General features: G+C 35.7%; 2 protein-coding genes and 1 long non-coding RNA gene across 5 annotated transcripts in view; all 3 read right to left on the bottom strand.

Moving 5' to 3' along the window:
- Positions 1-120: 120 nt before the first annotated feature.
- Positions 121-5,887, bottom strand: LOC129427954 (D-serine dehydratase). 2 transcript variants are annotated; one of them, XM_055184776.2, is made up of 8 exons: positions 5,622-5,887; positions 5,240-5,398; positions 3,392-3,672; positions 3,130-3,310; positions 1,907-2,028; positions 1,617-1,806; positions 821-926; positions 121-493 (listed from the first exon to the last, which is right to left on the bottom strand). In XM_055184776.2, exons 2-8 carry the CDS (start codon positions 5,386-5,388, stop codon positions 404-406), a joined length of 1,119 nt encoding a protein of 372 aa, XP_055040751.2. In that variant the 5' UTR covers positions 5,389-5,398; positions 5,622-5,887; the 3' UTR covers positions 121-403. The 2 variants fall into 2 exon arrangements, with proteins under 2 accessions (XP_055040751.2, XP_055040750.2); XM_055184775.2 differs by having other exon boundaries at positions 5,650-5,886.
- Positions 5,888-7,572: 1,685 nt separating this feature from the next.
- Positions 7,573-9,682, bottom strand: LOC141369555 (uncharacterized). Of its 2 annotated transcripts, XR_012373356.1 has the most exons (4): positions 9,507-9,682; positions 8,338-8,901; positions 8,103-8,206; positions 7,573-7,968 (listed from the first exon to the last, which is right to left on the bottom strand). It is a non-coding gene; the product is annotated as an uncharacterized lncRNA (long non-coding RNA). The 2 variants fall into 2 exon arrangements; XR_012373355.1 differs by lacking the exon at positions 9,507-9,682 and having other exon boundaries at positions 8,338-9,497.
- Positions 9,683-11,628: 1,946 nt separating this feature from the next.
- Positions 11,629-13,200, bottom strand: part of egln1b (egl-9 family hypoxia-inducible factor 1b) — a 36,325-nt gene continuing 34,753 nt past the window's right edge. The window contains exon 5 of the mRNA XM_055184098.2: positions 11,629-12,382. Coding sequence (XP_055040073.1) covers positions 12,327-12,382 — 56 coding nt within the window. The 3' untranslated portion in view covers positions 11,629-12,326. The remainder of the gene's footprint in view (positions 12,383-13,200) is intronic.

Below are 13,200 nucleotides of genomic sequence, written 5' to 3'. Positions count from 1 at the left end.
TGTAGATAAAATAAAAATAAAAATGTATTCGGTTAAAAAGTAAAAAAGTGTTTAGTTCAGTTTAGTTGCTTATAACACTACAGTGTGGATCTAAGGGTTTAAAGATGCAACTTAAAAAGCTTTGTTTCATAAATCATGACTATCTTCAAATACATACTGTAAAGTTTAATGTAAACTTCCATTTTCAACATCACTAAGAAATACACAACGGCAGAGATGATATGCCTCCAACCCATAATGCATCTGGCTCAGCAAGTTCCTAAAATGTTGGTTTTTGATAGACACCTGCCTTAGAAATCAACTTTAATTGTTACAGGGTTAAATTACCATAATTATTATTCCCTTAACACAGCTACTAACAGGTCCCAGTTACAGTATACCAGATTCCATCCATGAGTGACGGTTACCAGCCTCGAGTGGGCTTCCATGTGCCTGTAATCTTCCCTTTAGAATGAACAAAATAAACTGGATGCATCATAGCTGTAGCACAAGCCTGTCAACAAAACACAAGAGTATGCAACAAGAGTATGTTTGAGATCAATGCAAAGGCAATTACAACCATATGGACAGGTTTCAAAACATGGACTTACGAAATGGTCAATCTTGATATTTTTCCTGCATTATTAAAATTTTTTCATCTGTTCAACAATATTGTTTGTTGTAATATTAAATCATGACAATGTTGGATTTTACAGACATTTAAAATCTCTCCTGAAGCAAACCAGAATAACCCGAAGCAGTATGCATAACTACAGACCACTAAAAAAAAATGGCTCAATCAGATCAGGAATGTCTGTTTAAACAGTTCAATGGAACTCACATGGTATGGCATGAGTGAGAGAAGTGACCCCAGGGGGAACTGACTGAAGTCCAGTTTTCCAGAGATGGGCTCCACCCTGCCGTGTTCCTGAGTCATAGACAGCAGCCTGGAAAACAAACGACTCCCTTCATGCTATTTATAGACCTTAAAATCATTTGACTCATAATGTTTATTACGTCTACCGCCATAAAAAAATCATCCATAAATACTCAAAAGATTCTGCTACGTCAGCATGTACTTATTAACAAGTAACACTTAAAGAAATACTTTACACAAAAATGAAAATTCTGTCATCATTTAATCACCCTTATGTTGTTACAAATCTGTATTAATTTATTTGTTCTTCTGAACACAAAGGAAGATATTTTGAGCCATGTTTGTAACCAAGCACCAATGACTTTCATATAGTATTTTTCCTACTATGAAAGTCAGTGGTGCTTTGTTTTCCTGCTTGATTATAAATAACTTCCTTTGTAATGTATATAGACTTGTAACAACATAAGGGTGAGTAAACAGAATTTTATTTTTGGGTGAACTATCCACTTAAAAAAAAAAAGTTAAAACAAAATAAAATGAATAATTCACTTTCATCCAAAACACGCCACATTGCACTGTATCAGTTTGTGTTAGTTAAGAATCAAGCATGCATTTGGTGTTGAACTACAGAAATATTCAATATCCAAACCAGTTTAATAAAAGCATCATTTAGTGGCTAAATAAAAAAGTCATAATCCTTTAATGATTTAATATAAATCTGTATCACATTCCTGGTAAGAACCATCATGATGGCTCTTACTTTAGGTCTGGGTGCCCTTCAATGATACAGTATCCTGTTGGTAAACGTCCTCCACCATCATGACTCAGTGCCGTCCACCCACAGTCTACCAGAAGCTGGTTTCTGTGTGGGTAGTGACCTATGACCCTTGTCAGAACCCGTACTGCAACATTTTCAAGTCTACAGGATCCGATGAGAGACTGCTGCACATCTAAAGTATCACAAATATTCAGTGTGCAATGATGTCAACTTAATAATATTCAACTAAAATATTAAACATTTAATGAGAAAAATCACACTTGAACACTGACCATAAAATATATAGTTCCCAGGATGCACTTCACTTAACATGGCCATGTCTGGGACTGGATGACTACATGAAGGAGTGGAGCCAATACTGGATTTGGGACCGTGTATTCCAGCAGATTTCAACCTATAGTGAACAATAGAAAAGAAGTAACTATAAATGCATATAGGGTTCCCACACCTTAGTTAACTTTAAATTCAAGGACCTTTCAAGGACTTTCCAGGTCCAATACCCTCAAATTCAAGGAGTAAATATGGGGACACATTTCAATTGAGAGCAAAGTTATATCGTGTTAACTTTTAAGATAAATTTTTACACTTTCCATTCGAGGGAACTCGCGCTGCGTCACTGCGGTGACACTTTGGGGACGCCTCCAGGGGTAAGTGTATCTGAATGTGTATATCAAATTCAACCAATAGTGAAGCTTAACGACAAAGACAGGGTGACGCGGGAGCCAGGAAGTATATCGCTATCTGAAATATTGCCAAAGACGGCGTTACAGGGATGCAGGAAGTATGACAAGGGAGACGCAGCGTCTCGTTCCCTTCTCAGGGAACAACAGTTACATACGTAACCCGGGATATTTTTATGTGTCAAACACAACTATGCAAAAAAGCATTTTGGTATGAATCAACATTCGCATACAGAATATATAAGCATTTAAAGCGAACAGTTTAGCACGTGTGCTTAAAAAGTCTAGAATTTTTATGATATTATCCTACACTACACAGGGAATAATATGGATTTTTTCCCGAAAAGTTATTTCATAAAATAGATTCAACACTTTCAATGGCCTGTATCTATGTATATAGATTTTCAAAAACTTCTCAGGGCCTTGAATTTCAAGGACCCGTGGGAACCCTGTGCATAACTGCTTGTATATGCATACATTGCTAACTGTGCAGGTATCTGAACAAAGTACATGATGCATGACACAATATGAATAATTGTTTTATTTAATAATGTGCAATGCCTGTGCATTCAATAAAGGTGTTTTTTAGCTTAAGAAACAAAAGTTATGATACAGATGTCAGGATATTGTTGGCCAAAAATGTTGTTTACTATGCGATTTTAAAAATATCTGTCTTTCCTCATTTAAGTAGATAGGACTTTAGTCTTGCATGACTGAAATAGCTGCATGAATGCATTGAAAACCTGGCACCACCCTTAAGGGACTTTGACTGTGTAACCACAACACATCACCATTTAGCACTGAAGTGTACATACTTCTCCATTAACTGCAGCGTGAGTGTGGTGGTTTCCTGAGCTGCGGCTTTGATTTGCTCCTCCCCTTGACAGGCATAGGTGTTTCCACAATGTGCGTAAATTCCTGTGAGCTCCACTCCTGGTGCCTCGGATATCTCCTGGGCGAGCTGCAATGCAGTCGAGTCAAAATGAGGAAGACCCGCTTCAAAACAAAAACAAGATTTATCAATTACCTCGCCGCAGTGTCCCATATCAGGTTTTCGATAAGCCACTTTAGGTTTACCTCTCCCATTGTTACAGTCTAGTTTCATCCACACCTTCCAGACTTTGCCCTGCTTCAGTGGTCTCTTCTTCAGTTCCTGTAAGGCCCGGTGGTTGTCCACCACTATGTGGAATAAAGAAAGCCTCTCTGACAGCTCAGCACAGCGATCCACTTTATCAAATGGCAGTGGGTATGCGTATAGTATATCATCATAGCCATTATCTGCATAGAAAGATGCCTCAGCTAGAGTAGACACCACAATACACCGACGAGAGCCTGCAGTCATGATGTCTGCACATTCCCTAAAGACAATAAAGTGTAATATAAGAAGAATGGTAAAGATTTTATGTATACAAGCTGCAGAGGGAGTTCACAGTCATTATAGCTCGAGTTTAATTTTTTAGGGAAATTAATGATTAATGACTGATTAATGTTTATCCTGAATGCATTTGGATAACATTGAAGTTATAAAAGCATGAATTATAGTTTAAAGGTCCTTTATGGAAAGCATCTTCTTGAGATTAGCAATTGAGCTTAGTTGAAAGAAGCTGCTTTTCACAAAAGTAGTAATCTGTTTATTAAAAAACAAAATAGGATCAAAGACAACACCAAGGTTTCTAACACGATCACGTACATTTAAAGACAGGGGGCCAGGTTGCTTTACAATTCCAGAAGACACAGCTGTTGGACCAAAAGCTATTATTTCAGTTTAACTGTAAACAATTCAAATCCACTCAGCACTTAATGTGCTGAAGTCATGCAAAAAGAGCGGACATGGAACAGTTATTGTTTTTAAGCAGGAAAGTAAAGTTAAAGGTCCCGTTCTTCCTGATCCCATTTTTCAAACTTTAGTTAGTGTGTAATGTTGCTGTTAAAGCATAAATAATACCTGAAAAATTATAAAGTTCAAAGTTCACTGCCAGGCGATACATTTTCTTTACCAGAATTCCCCTTTCAAAGCCTACATTGAATGGCTGGTTTGGACTACAACCCTCTACTTCCCGGTTGAATGACGTCAATATAAGAGTTTTTGACTAAACTCCGCCCACAGGAATACGTCAGTCGCCAGCTAAGCTCAAACGTCTATGCTAAGCTAAGCTGCTGTCGAATCACATCACATTAAACAAGCGACACAATCAGAACTTGCTTTCTGAAAGACAGACTTTATAGAACAAGGAAGCCATCAGCCGTTTTTAGGACAGTGAAAACAGCGGCATAAAGGTAAGTAAATTGTGTGAAAACCGCGGTTTTTACACGTGAAACATGAACACATGTTATATTGTGCACTGTAAACATAATCAAAGCTTTAAAAACACAGGAAGAACGGGACCTTTAAGTATCGTCAGCATAGAGATAATATGATAAATTATGATTCTGAAAGATATAACCGAGTATAAGAAAATACAATGAGAAACGTAAAGGACCCAAGATAGAGCCCTGAGGAACACCATAGAAAATTTGAGCCTGAGATGAAAAACGAATCCCCAAATTCACAGAAAAAGACCTGTCCTTAAGTTAGAAGGCAAACCAGTTCAGCACAGATCCTTGAAAACCAGCTACTTGATAAAGTCTTTGAAGAAGGATATCATGATCTATCATGATCTGGTAACCAGATTCAGTATTATTAAATTTTCTTAGACCAGATATTAAAAGTACCTATTTGGCAGACAGTTTAACCCAAAATGACTTAAAACAATACAGTTAGCTAAAAAGTAGTCAACAAAGGTACAAGTGCTGCAGGATTTCAAGGCTGGTGAAAAAAAAGCTTTTGCATTGTACAGTATAGAAAAGTACACTACATAGTAATACTTTTATTTGATCCATAAAAACACAAATTATGAATAAAAAAGTGGGATGAAAAGTGCTTACAAAGTTTTGTGTGTTTTCATGTGGGGTCGGAGTTGAACCCCAAGCTTTTGGAAGCGCTCCTGCATGGCTTGAGCATTTTCCTTCACTATATCCAGGTCAACAATAAACGCTGGAGTACAAAGGTCTTTTGTGAACTCAGCAGTGGCCATGACGGAAAAACTAAAAATTAAATGCAATGAAACATATAGAAACATCATGCAGAGCTCCAGCAGAAATACATGTTACTTGCAGATGCAATGAATTCAAACATCAATTTTGCAAAAAAAGCATAATCTCAAACTCTCAAAACACTTAATAACTGAAGTTTAAAATAAGTCGGTTAATTAAAACAGACATAATTAACATATAATGCATTTTTGCATGTTTTGTTGGACAAACTAACGGATATCAGATAGATTGCAGTTTCTTACCATTAAGTTCCAGTTTCAGCTCCCGATGACACAGTAGGGGTTCAGATAAAAAATCGGCAGGCAGTTACTGGCAGCCTGAAGGTAGGAGGGACCTGACAGTCGCTAACAGCCAATCAATATTGACCAACGTGAACTCAACCAATCACATATAACTGTCTACAACAGCAGCCATTGCATGCTTTAGTAATGGCAGCGATTGATCGAGCAGCGGCAAGCCTGCAAACGGAGCAACGAATGTAAGTTTGATTTTAATTTTAGTAAACGATAGTGTAACTTTGCCTACTTTAGTTTAAATGCTAAATTTATTCCAATTCGTAGTGATGGCCAAACGAGGCTTCCTGAACCAATGAGGCTTTCCAGCCCATTGGTTCGCCAAAAGGTTCATTTACCCGAAGCCTCATGAAACACTGTGCTCTCCAGTGACACCTGCTGTTCAAAGCAATGTATCGCACACGCACACAAATCTATTCATTTTGAGCAACCAAATTGTCATGGTGTGGGCTTTTGAATAAAGTATATTAAAGAAAGTATTTTACTCTGCTTGTGTTAACCTATGTACACACAACTCACACATACACAACTTTGTGTTCAACTATACAGTAGTTCTTGAGTTAGTGATAACAGTGAATGCACAAAATAAAGAAATGAAGAGTTTTGTTGCAAAAAGAGATAAATCCATTTTTGTCAAAACATGTTTATTATTACGTTATCATGTTATTATTTTGTTTTATGGTGCTACTTAGCTGTATTTTTTAAGTTATGAAGGTTTAAATCAAAACAAACCAACTGCAGTTGCATTGAAATTAATTGGAATGCACAACCAAAAAACAAGATTTCTGAACAATTAAAAAACTGTGGTTATCTCGTTTTGCAACGAAACTCTTCAAATTATCGTGAGTGCAGTGCTTATTGAACTGGGGCTGCAATAGTGCAATGCTTATGGGACTTTGTCTTGCTGCCGCTCAATAAAGGAGAGGGGGTTCAGCGAAAAATCGTCAGCTGTCAGCAGGAAGTGGCAGCCGCTGGCAGCAGGAAGTTGCTGCCACTGGCAGCAGACAGTAGCTGACACTAAAACCGGAAACCAGAGGAGGCTGTAAGCGGCAGCAAGACAAATAAATAATTATAAAAATGTCTAATACTTATTTAAATAAGTATAAATGTCAGTATTAACTGATTAAAAAGATTTATGTAATATAAACAAAGAAATAGATAATTTGGCCAAACGTTAAATTGCAGCTGAATATTTATGTATGAATGCATATGCGTGTAAATCAATGTTTGTGTGAAATAATGAAAGATATGCACAAACACTCAAACCGGAATAAAGAGGAGACTGTCAGCGCCAGCAAGACAAATAATTATAATTTCTAATACTTATTTAAATCGATTTTTGAATTTAAACAAAGAAAAAAATAATTGGCCAAACGTTAAATTCCAGCTGAATATTTATGCATATGCGTCTAAATCAATGTTTGTGTAAAGTAATAAAAGACATGCACAAAAACACCTAAATAAATTAATTCATATTTATATGAGGCACTTCCCACTAGATGTACTGTATGTTGTATATTTATTATACAGGCCATACAAACACGCCTAAATGAAAAAGAGAGACGGGTCTCACCAATGACCTTTATTTTAAATATTTTTATTTTGCTTGTTTTTTTTTACATTAGTAACTCGAGAAACAGATACATTCACACGTTGTGTAATATCCAAATTATCCAAACTTTATAAGCCAAGTATTATAATCAATTTCATATGCAATCCTTCAGAACATTATTTTATACTCCAAGTGTTGCTTTAATGCAAAGTATTAAGAGTTTAATATATTGTTTAATAAAAGACACATATACCGTTTTGTATTAAAAAGTTAATTAGAGTAAAAAGCTTTGGATACATGTATTAGACAGATTTGATTGATTGAATTGATCAAATACTTTATTGAACAACAATCAACATGAAGTGTTCAAAAGGATAAAAATACAAAAAGCCCATAGGCTTATTTCCATTGTGGTCCTATATAAAACATAAGAAATACAGTACCCTTTGGTGCATGATTTACAGAAGAGATTTGAGACAAAGAAACTTCTTCACATATATACACAATATTAGGGGCACTCCCTAGTAGATGTCAGAAATCAGAATCACGAACAACAATCCTGGAGGTATTTACAAGACTTTCAGAACAGAACTGATGTGTTATACAGAGTTATTCCTCCTGTAGCAGCATCATGCACCACTAACTGCAAAACCCTGCATGGGTGTTTTCGGAGTAAAAGCCTTGCATCTCTCCTCGTTTTCCTCTTCCAACATAACCTAGAGATTCATAAGAAAATGGAGACATTAATACATAAATTACCTTAACAGTAGACAAGCATGCACAGACATATTCCCATTGCATTTTGCCATGAACCTAGCAGTGATCACAATTTCATGCTTAATTTGCACACCTGGTAAGCAGTTAGTTATTCACTTCATTGCAGTGTCGGCTGCAGTGTAAACATTTTCTAAAGGTCCTGGGATGGCTCAGACTTTGTACTTCATTTAGTTACACCTGTATATTGAAATGATTAAAAATAAGAAATGACCATTACAAATATAAACATTCAGACATCTCAGAGAAATTTAATGATATGGCACCATTTTAAACATCTTTAAATCAAATATGTAAAAGAAAATGAACACCATCAAGCCAGCAGAAGTGTGCCTGTCCACCAGACTTCTGAATTTGGAACAAACCAAAGAGAGATTTAACAATGCAGCATCACCCTCCTCCAGGACCACGTGAAGAAGAATTTCTGACAGGACAGCATCTGGCAACTATTATAAACAAACCGAAAAATTACTGCAATTTCCAAACATCACAGCCTAAGCTCCCTAAAAACAGAAGTGCATCGTATGAGAGCAGGTAATACACATGTATAAGGCATTTGCCATAAAGCTACTATAATAGTTAGTGAGGATAAAGACTTTCAGTGTCTGCTTCTGTATTATTGAATGATGTACACCGATGTTCTGCACTTCTTTCTCCTGCCATTTTGTCTCATCCTTGAATGCTTCCAACATGGTTGATGTGCACTGCTTCTTCCTAAAAATAAAAACAAACAGACAAAACAAACATTAATTCACTTAAGTTAGTAAGATTTTGGAAATGCAATGGCTTCTTACCTGTCATAACTGATAGTCAGGTACACAAAAGGTGAAGGCAGAAATAGAAGAGTAGTTGTTAAAATAACCGTTTTGTCAATTCTAAAAAAAAATTCAATACGTTGATGGATATCACACAATCACTTGAAAAATTAAACACAAAAGTATGAATAGTGTTGCACTTGTATCTTCTATAAATCCAGTCAAACAACATTCATTTTATATTATTCAATAGACTCTTGTTAACACGTTAACAAACGTTAATATTTAATCGTAAACGTTATATTTGAAGTACGTTACGAAAATTAACCATGGTTTTACTACAGTTAAGACCAAAAAACCATGGTTACTGTAGTAAAACCATGGTTACCACAAAATAACCATGGTTTTGACAACCATTGTTTTCAAAAACCATAGTTAAACCATGGCTAGTGCAGCAAAACCATGGTTTTGCTCATAGTAATCAATTGACCAAAAAACCATGGTTACTACACTTTTACCACAATAAAACCATGGTTAATTTTCGTAAGGGTTATTAGCCCCCTAACAAACAGCAACAATTATACATGATGTAACATGGTACACAAACTACGTTTCTAACACGAATTAGAATAAATGTAACATTCAAACCAAAGTAGGCAAAGTCACACCATCGTCCACCAAAACCAAAATCAAACCCACATTCACCACTCCGCCCACAAACCCACCGGTGCTCGATCAATCGCCGCCATTACTAAAGCATGCAATGGCTGCTGTTGTAGTTATATGTGATTGGTTGAGTTCACGTTGGTCAATATTGATTGGCTGTTAGCGACTGTCAGGTCCCTCCTACCTTCAGGCTGCCAGTAACTGCCTTCCGGCTGTCAATGGCAGCCCCTTCCTGCTGGCGATTTTTTATCTGAACCCCTACTGACTTTATTTTGCGCATGTGCCAAACTTTAGGTTTTGAGAATTTTGTCAGTTTTTGGACCATACCAGTTTATATTTATTCTTAAGCCTAAAGTATTATATTATACTAGTGAAAGGGGACATGTTTTTAAGATGTAAAAAAATCTTTGGAGTCTCCAGAGTACGTATGTAAAGTTCTAGTTCAAATACCATATAGATGATTAATTATAGCATGTTAAAATTGCCACTTTGTAGGTGTGACATCTGACATCACAAGGGGAGCCAAATTTCAATTACCTATTTTTTTTTTTACAGAGAATGGTTTACCAAATCTAAGTTAATGGGTTGTTCTTTTTCACATTTTCTAGGTTGATAAAAGCACTGGGGACCCAATTACTTAAACATGGAAGAAGTCAGATTTTCATGATATGTCCCCTTTAAATATAGTTCAGTTTTAACTTCATAGGGACTTTAATAGAATATTGTTTTCAGCCCATTTGTTACAGCTAATGCATCAAGTTTATTTAACAAACATTTCCCATTTAGATTAGTATTTAGGAATTTCACTACTATAGTAAATACTGAAGTTTTCATGTGGGAGTCATCATCAGTATCTTGAAATGAGGTAATATTGCAGATATGTCACCCAGTCTGTTAAAACCCAGCTAAAGGCATTTTTGTGATGTACTTTGTGATCATACATAATGTAAAGAACATTCTGTGAAAATATAACCGTGATATCTACTGACTAAGATCATATAAAAATGTGAAATCAATGTAATATCAATACTTGAAATCAAACTTTGATGCTCCTAATCTCCTCAATACATGTACAAACAACAAGGCACCAAAGTTCAATGTACAATACACCTTCACATTACATTGTAGGGAAAAGGCGCATATTTAAAGCAGAAGGAAAACAAAACAAAACAAAAACAATAACAACTAGTAAACAAATAAAATAAAAATTTGAGAGCTAGGGCTTTTGATCTATATTCTTTAATTATGGAGAAAAGTTTAGTGGCATTCTTATTCTGCATAATAGTAAGGGCTTTGGTAATGAAAACAAAATCATTGCAAAATGCCTGAAATGTAGGTTTAACGTTCATATATTTTGACTTGTGTATGTAGAATTTTACCAGCATGAGTAAATTATTAATCAAGTATTCATCAATGTTATTGTCCAAAATTGGTCCATATATGATGTCCTACATTTTTCAAGATGAGGCTTTTTTCATAAACATCCAGCCATAGTTTGTCAACATTGACACAGTAGTAAAATAAATGTTCATTTCTTTATTATTACAAAATACACATGTATTGGTTACAATTCTAAATCTTTTTTGTACAAATTCACTGGATAATTTTATCTTTAACACATTCCACGCCAGCATTTTTTTGTGATTTTCACAAAAGTTTCCAAAAAAATCTTCCAGGAATATTTTCTTCTAAAAACATATAAACATATAAAAGATAAAAGAACAGACCTTCTGCTTTCAAACAAACAAACAATAAACAAAACGGGAAAAAAACATTTCATATCTATATTTTTTTTCTCTGCTTATAAACTTTTAAATATGGTTATTTTTCTTAAAAATATTTTTGTTTTGGCAAAAAAGCTGAAAAAAACAAATTTTTCTAAAGGAATTTTGTTAGAAATCAGATTCAGAACGATTATCAAAACATAAACACATTGTAAAATTAAAAAAATATTTTTGCTACAGTTTTTTTACATTACACTACAGAGCAACCCTGTAGTGTAATGTGATGAAAAGTCCTAAAAATCTAAGATTGTGTTAGGATTCAATCCATTGTTTCCCATGTAACTTTATCTTCATCAGTTGCTGGTGGAATCTCAAGTATGTGGAGAAATACACTTAACACCCTGCATTACCATTAGCTGCCATAAGATGGCGACAATAACACACTCGACCCATTGCATCCGGAGAAAAATGCCTTTTATTTAAAACTCAAGAGCTGTTACACATGAGGTGTCAGTTTTGGCTTGAGACAACATACTGTAGACAAAACGTCTGCAACAACAGACATATCGCTGTTTACTGGCAAAGGCGATCCAGCAATGCACCCGGTAACTAAGCAACAGATGCAAGCCATGATTCAGGAGCACATCCTAGGTCAAGAGGAAACCCTGAAAACTGTATTACGAACCATACAAAAACGCATTAATGACTGTGGCTGATGAGCAGAATAACACAAACAACACATTTTGCTGAGCTTATAACCTTGAAAAGGGTTTTTTGTTTTGTTTGTAGTTGACAAACTGTACCTTTATTAATACATGTGCAAAGAGAGAATGGTTTTGGGGGGTCATAGCTCAAAATAACCTTGTATTGAACAGTCTGGACACACACTTGCTTGAATTGTAGCATTCAGTCCTTCCTATTAACATGTAAGCCAGCATTCTTCATAAAAGATACACAAAGCGTATTTCTGCATATCTGTCCATGCAGCACAGCTCTACCACGATAAAAGTCCCTATGAGAAGCCCCTCAGATGATAGATGGAGGATTGAAAGAGAGAAAGTGGCTTTTCTTCTCTGTTCATCCCTCTCGCAGCAGCAGGCAGAAGGACTCTGGAGGATCATTCAGGCGACGACTCTTCATTCAATTCCTGATTTGCTAGCTGGGCTCAGACGATCGGTTTAGTTCCATTTTCACGCCCTTTTCACCTGCACCTATGAAAGAAAATGAAGAGAAAGATAGTGAAGATTACAGGCATATTATTTACTCTCTTTAAACAAATATTCTGCTATTAGTTAGAAAATGACTTGAACCAGCACAGTTGAAACATTTCCCATTGAAACAGTAAGTTGAGGAAGGATATACAAAATGGCTTGTCCTTATTTAAAAAAACAACCAATAGCTTTCGGTGTACGTCATAGCTGTAAACATGAATAACTTGGTAGTAAATAGGAATTGGTTTGTTTGACTCATCAATTTTTGCATTGTATTCTTTGAAAAGATGCTAAACTTAATTTATACAAGTGAATTTTGCCTGCTAGCATACACTATCATATAAAATGGCAATAAAGGTAACAGACTAAATATACAAAATCTCAGTCTTTATGGTACAATACATACAGTGGGGAAAATAAGTTATTTGACACATCAGCATTTTTATTAGTAACAGAATTTCTAAGTGGGCTAAGTGGGAACATTTAAGTATACAAGTTGAGTCATAATAAATGAAGTGAAATGGCAGAGGGAATAAGTATTAAACACATTAAGAGAACAAGGTGCAAAATGGCATAGAAAGCCAGAAGATCACCTGAAATCTGTCAGTATCATATAATGTAAAAAAAGATGGACGACGCGACGTCGCCTCCCACCATTGTAATGAATTGAAGCCAAAAATGTCCGACCACGGTCGCCGCCATGTTATGTAAAAACCTCAGTTTGGAGCCAAGGCATGGTCAGAAGTAATCGTCCGTGGAGCCAGAGGCGGTATCAATATCAAATTTCCGCCAAAACGCTTGCGCGACCTATTCAACCA

This window comes from Misgurnus anguillicaudatus, chromosome 14 (genome assembly GCF_027580225.2).
Source record: "Misgurnus anguillicaudatus chromosome 14, ASM2758022v2, whole genome shotgun sequence".
Lineage (NCBI taxonomy): Eukaryota > Metazoa > Chordata > Actinopteri > Cypriniformes > Cobitidae > Misgurnus > Misgurnus anguillicaudatus.
Note: the sequence above shows the minus strand (reverse complement) of the source record. Positions and strands in the feature narration are given on the sequence as shown.

What these genes read in the sequence shown, in the direction of transcription:
- LOC129427954 (XM_055184776.2), bottom strand. Translation starts at nt 5,388, where the DNA reads ATGGCCACTGCTGAGTTCACAAAAGACCTTTGTACTCCAGCGTTTATT. An exon ending in ATGAAAACACACAAAACTTT is followed by an intron (nt 3,673 to 5,239) that starts GTAAGCACTTTT and finishes TATTGTCTTTAG; the next exon opens with GGAATGTGCAGACATCATGA. An exon ending in AGACTGTAACAATGGGAGAG is followed by an intron (nt 3,311 to 3,391) that starts GTAAACCTAAAG and finishes TTTGTTTTGAAG; the next exon opens with CGGGTCTTCCTCATTTTGAC.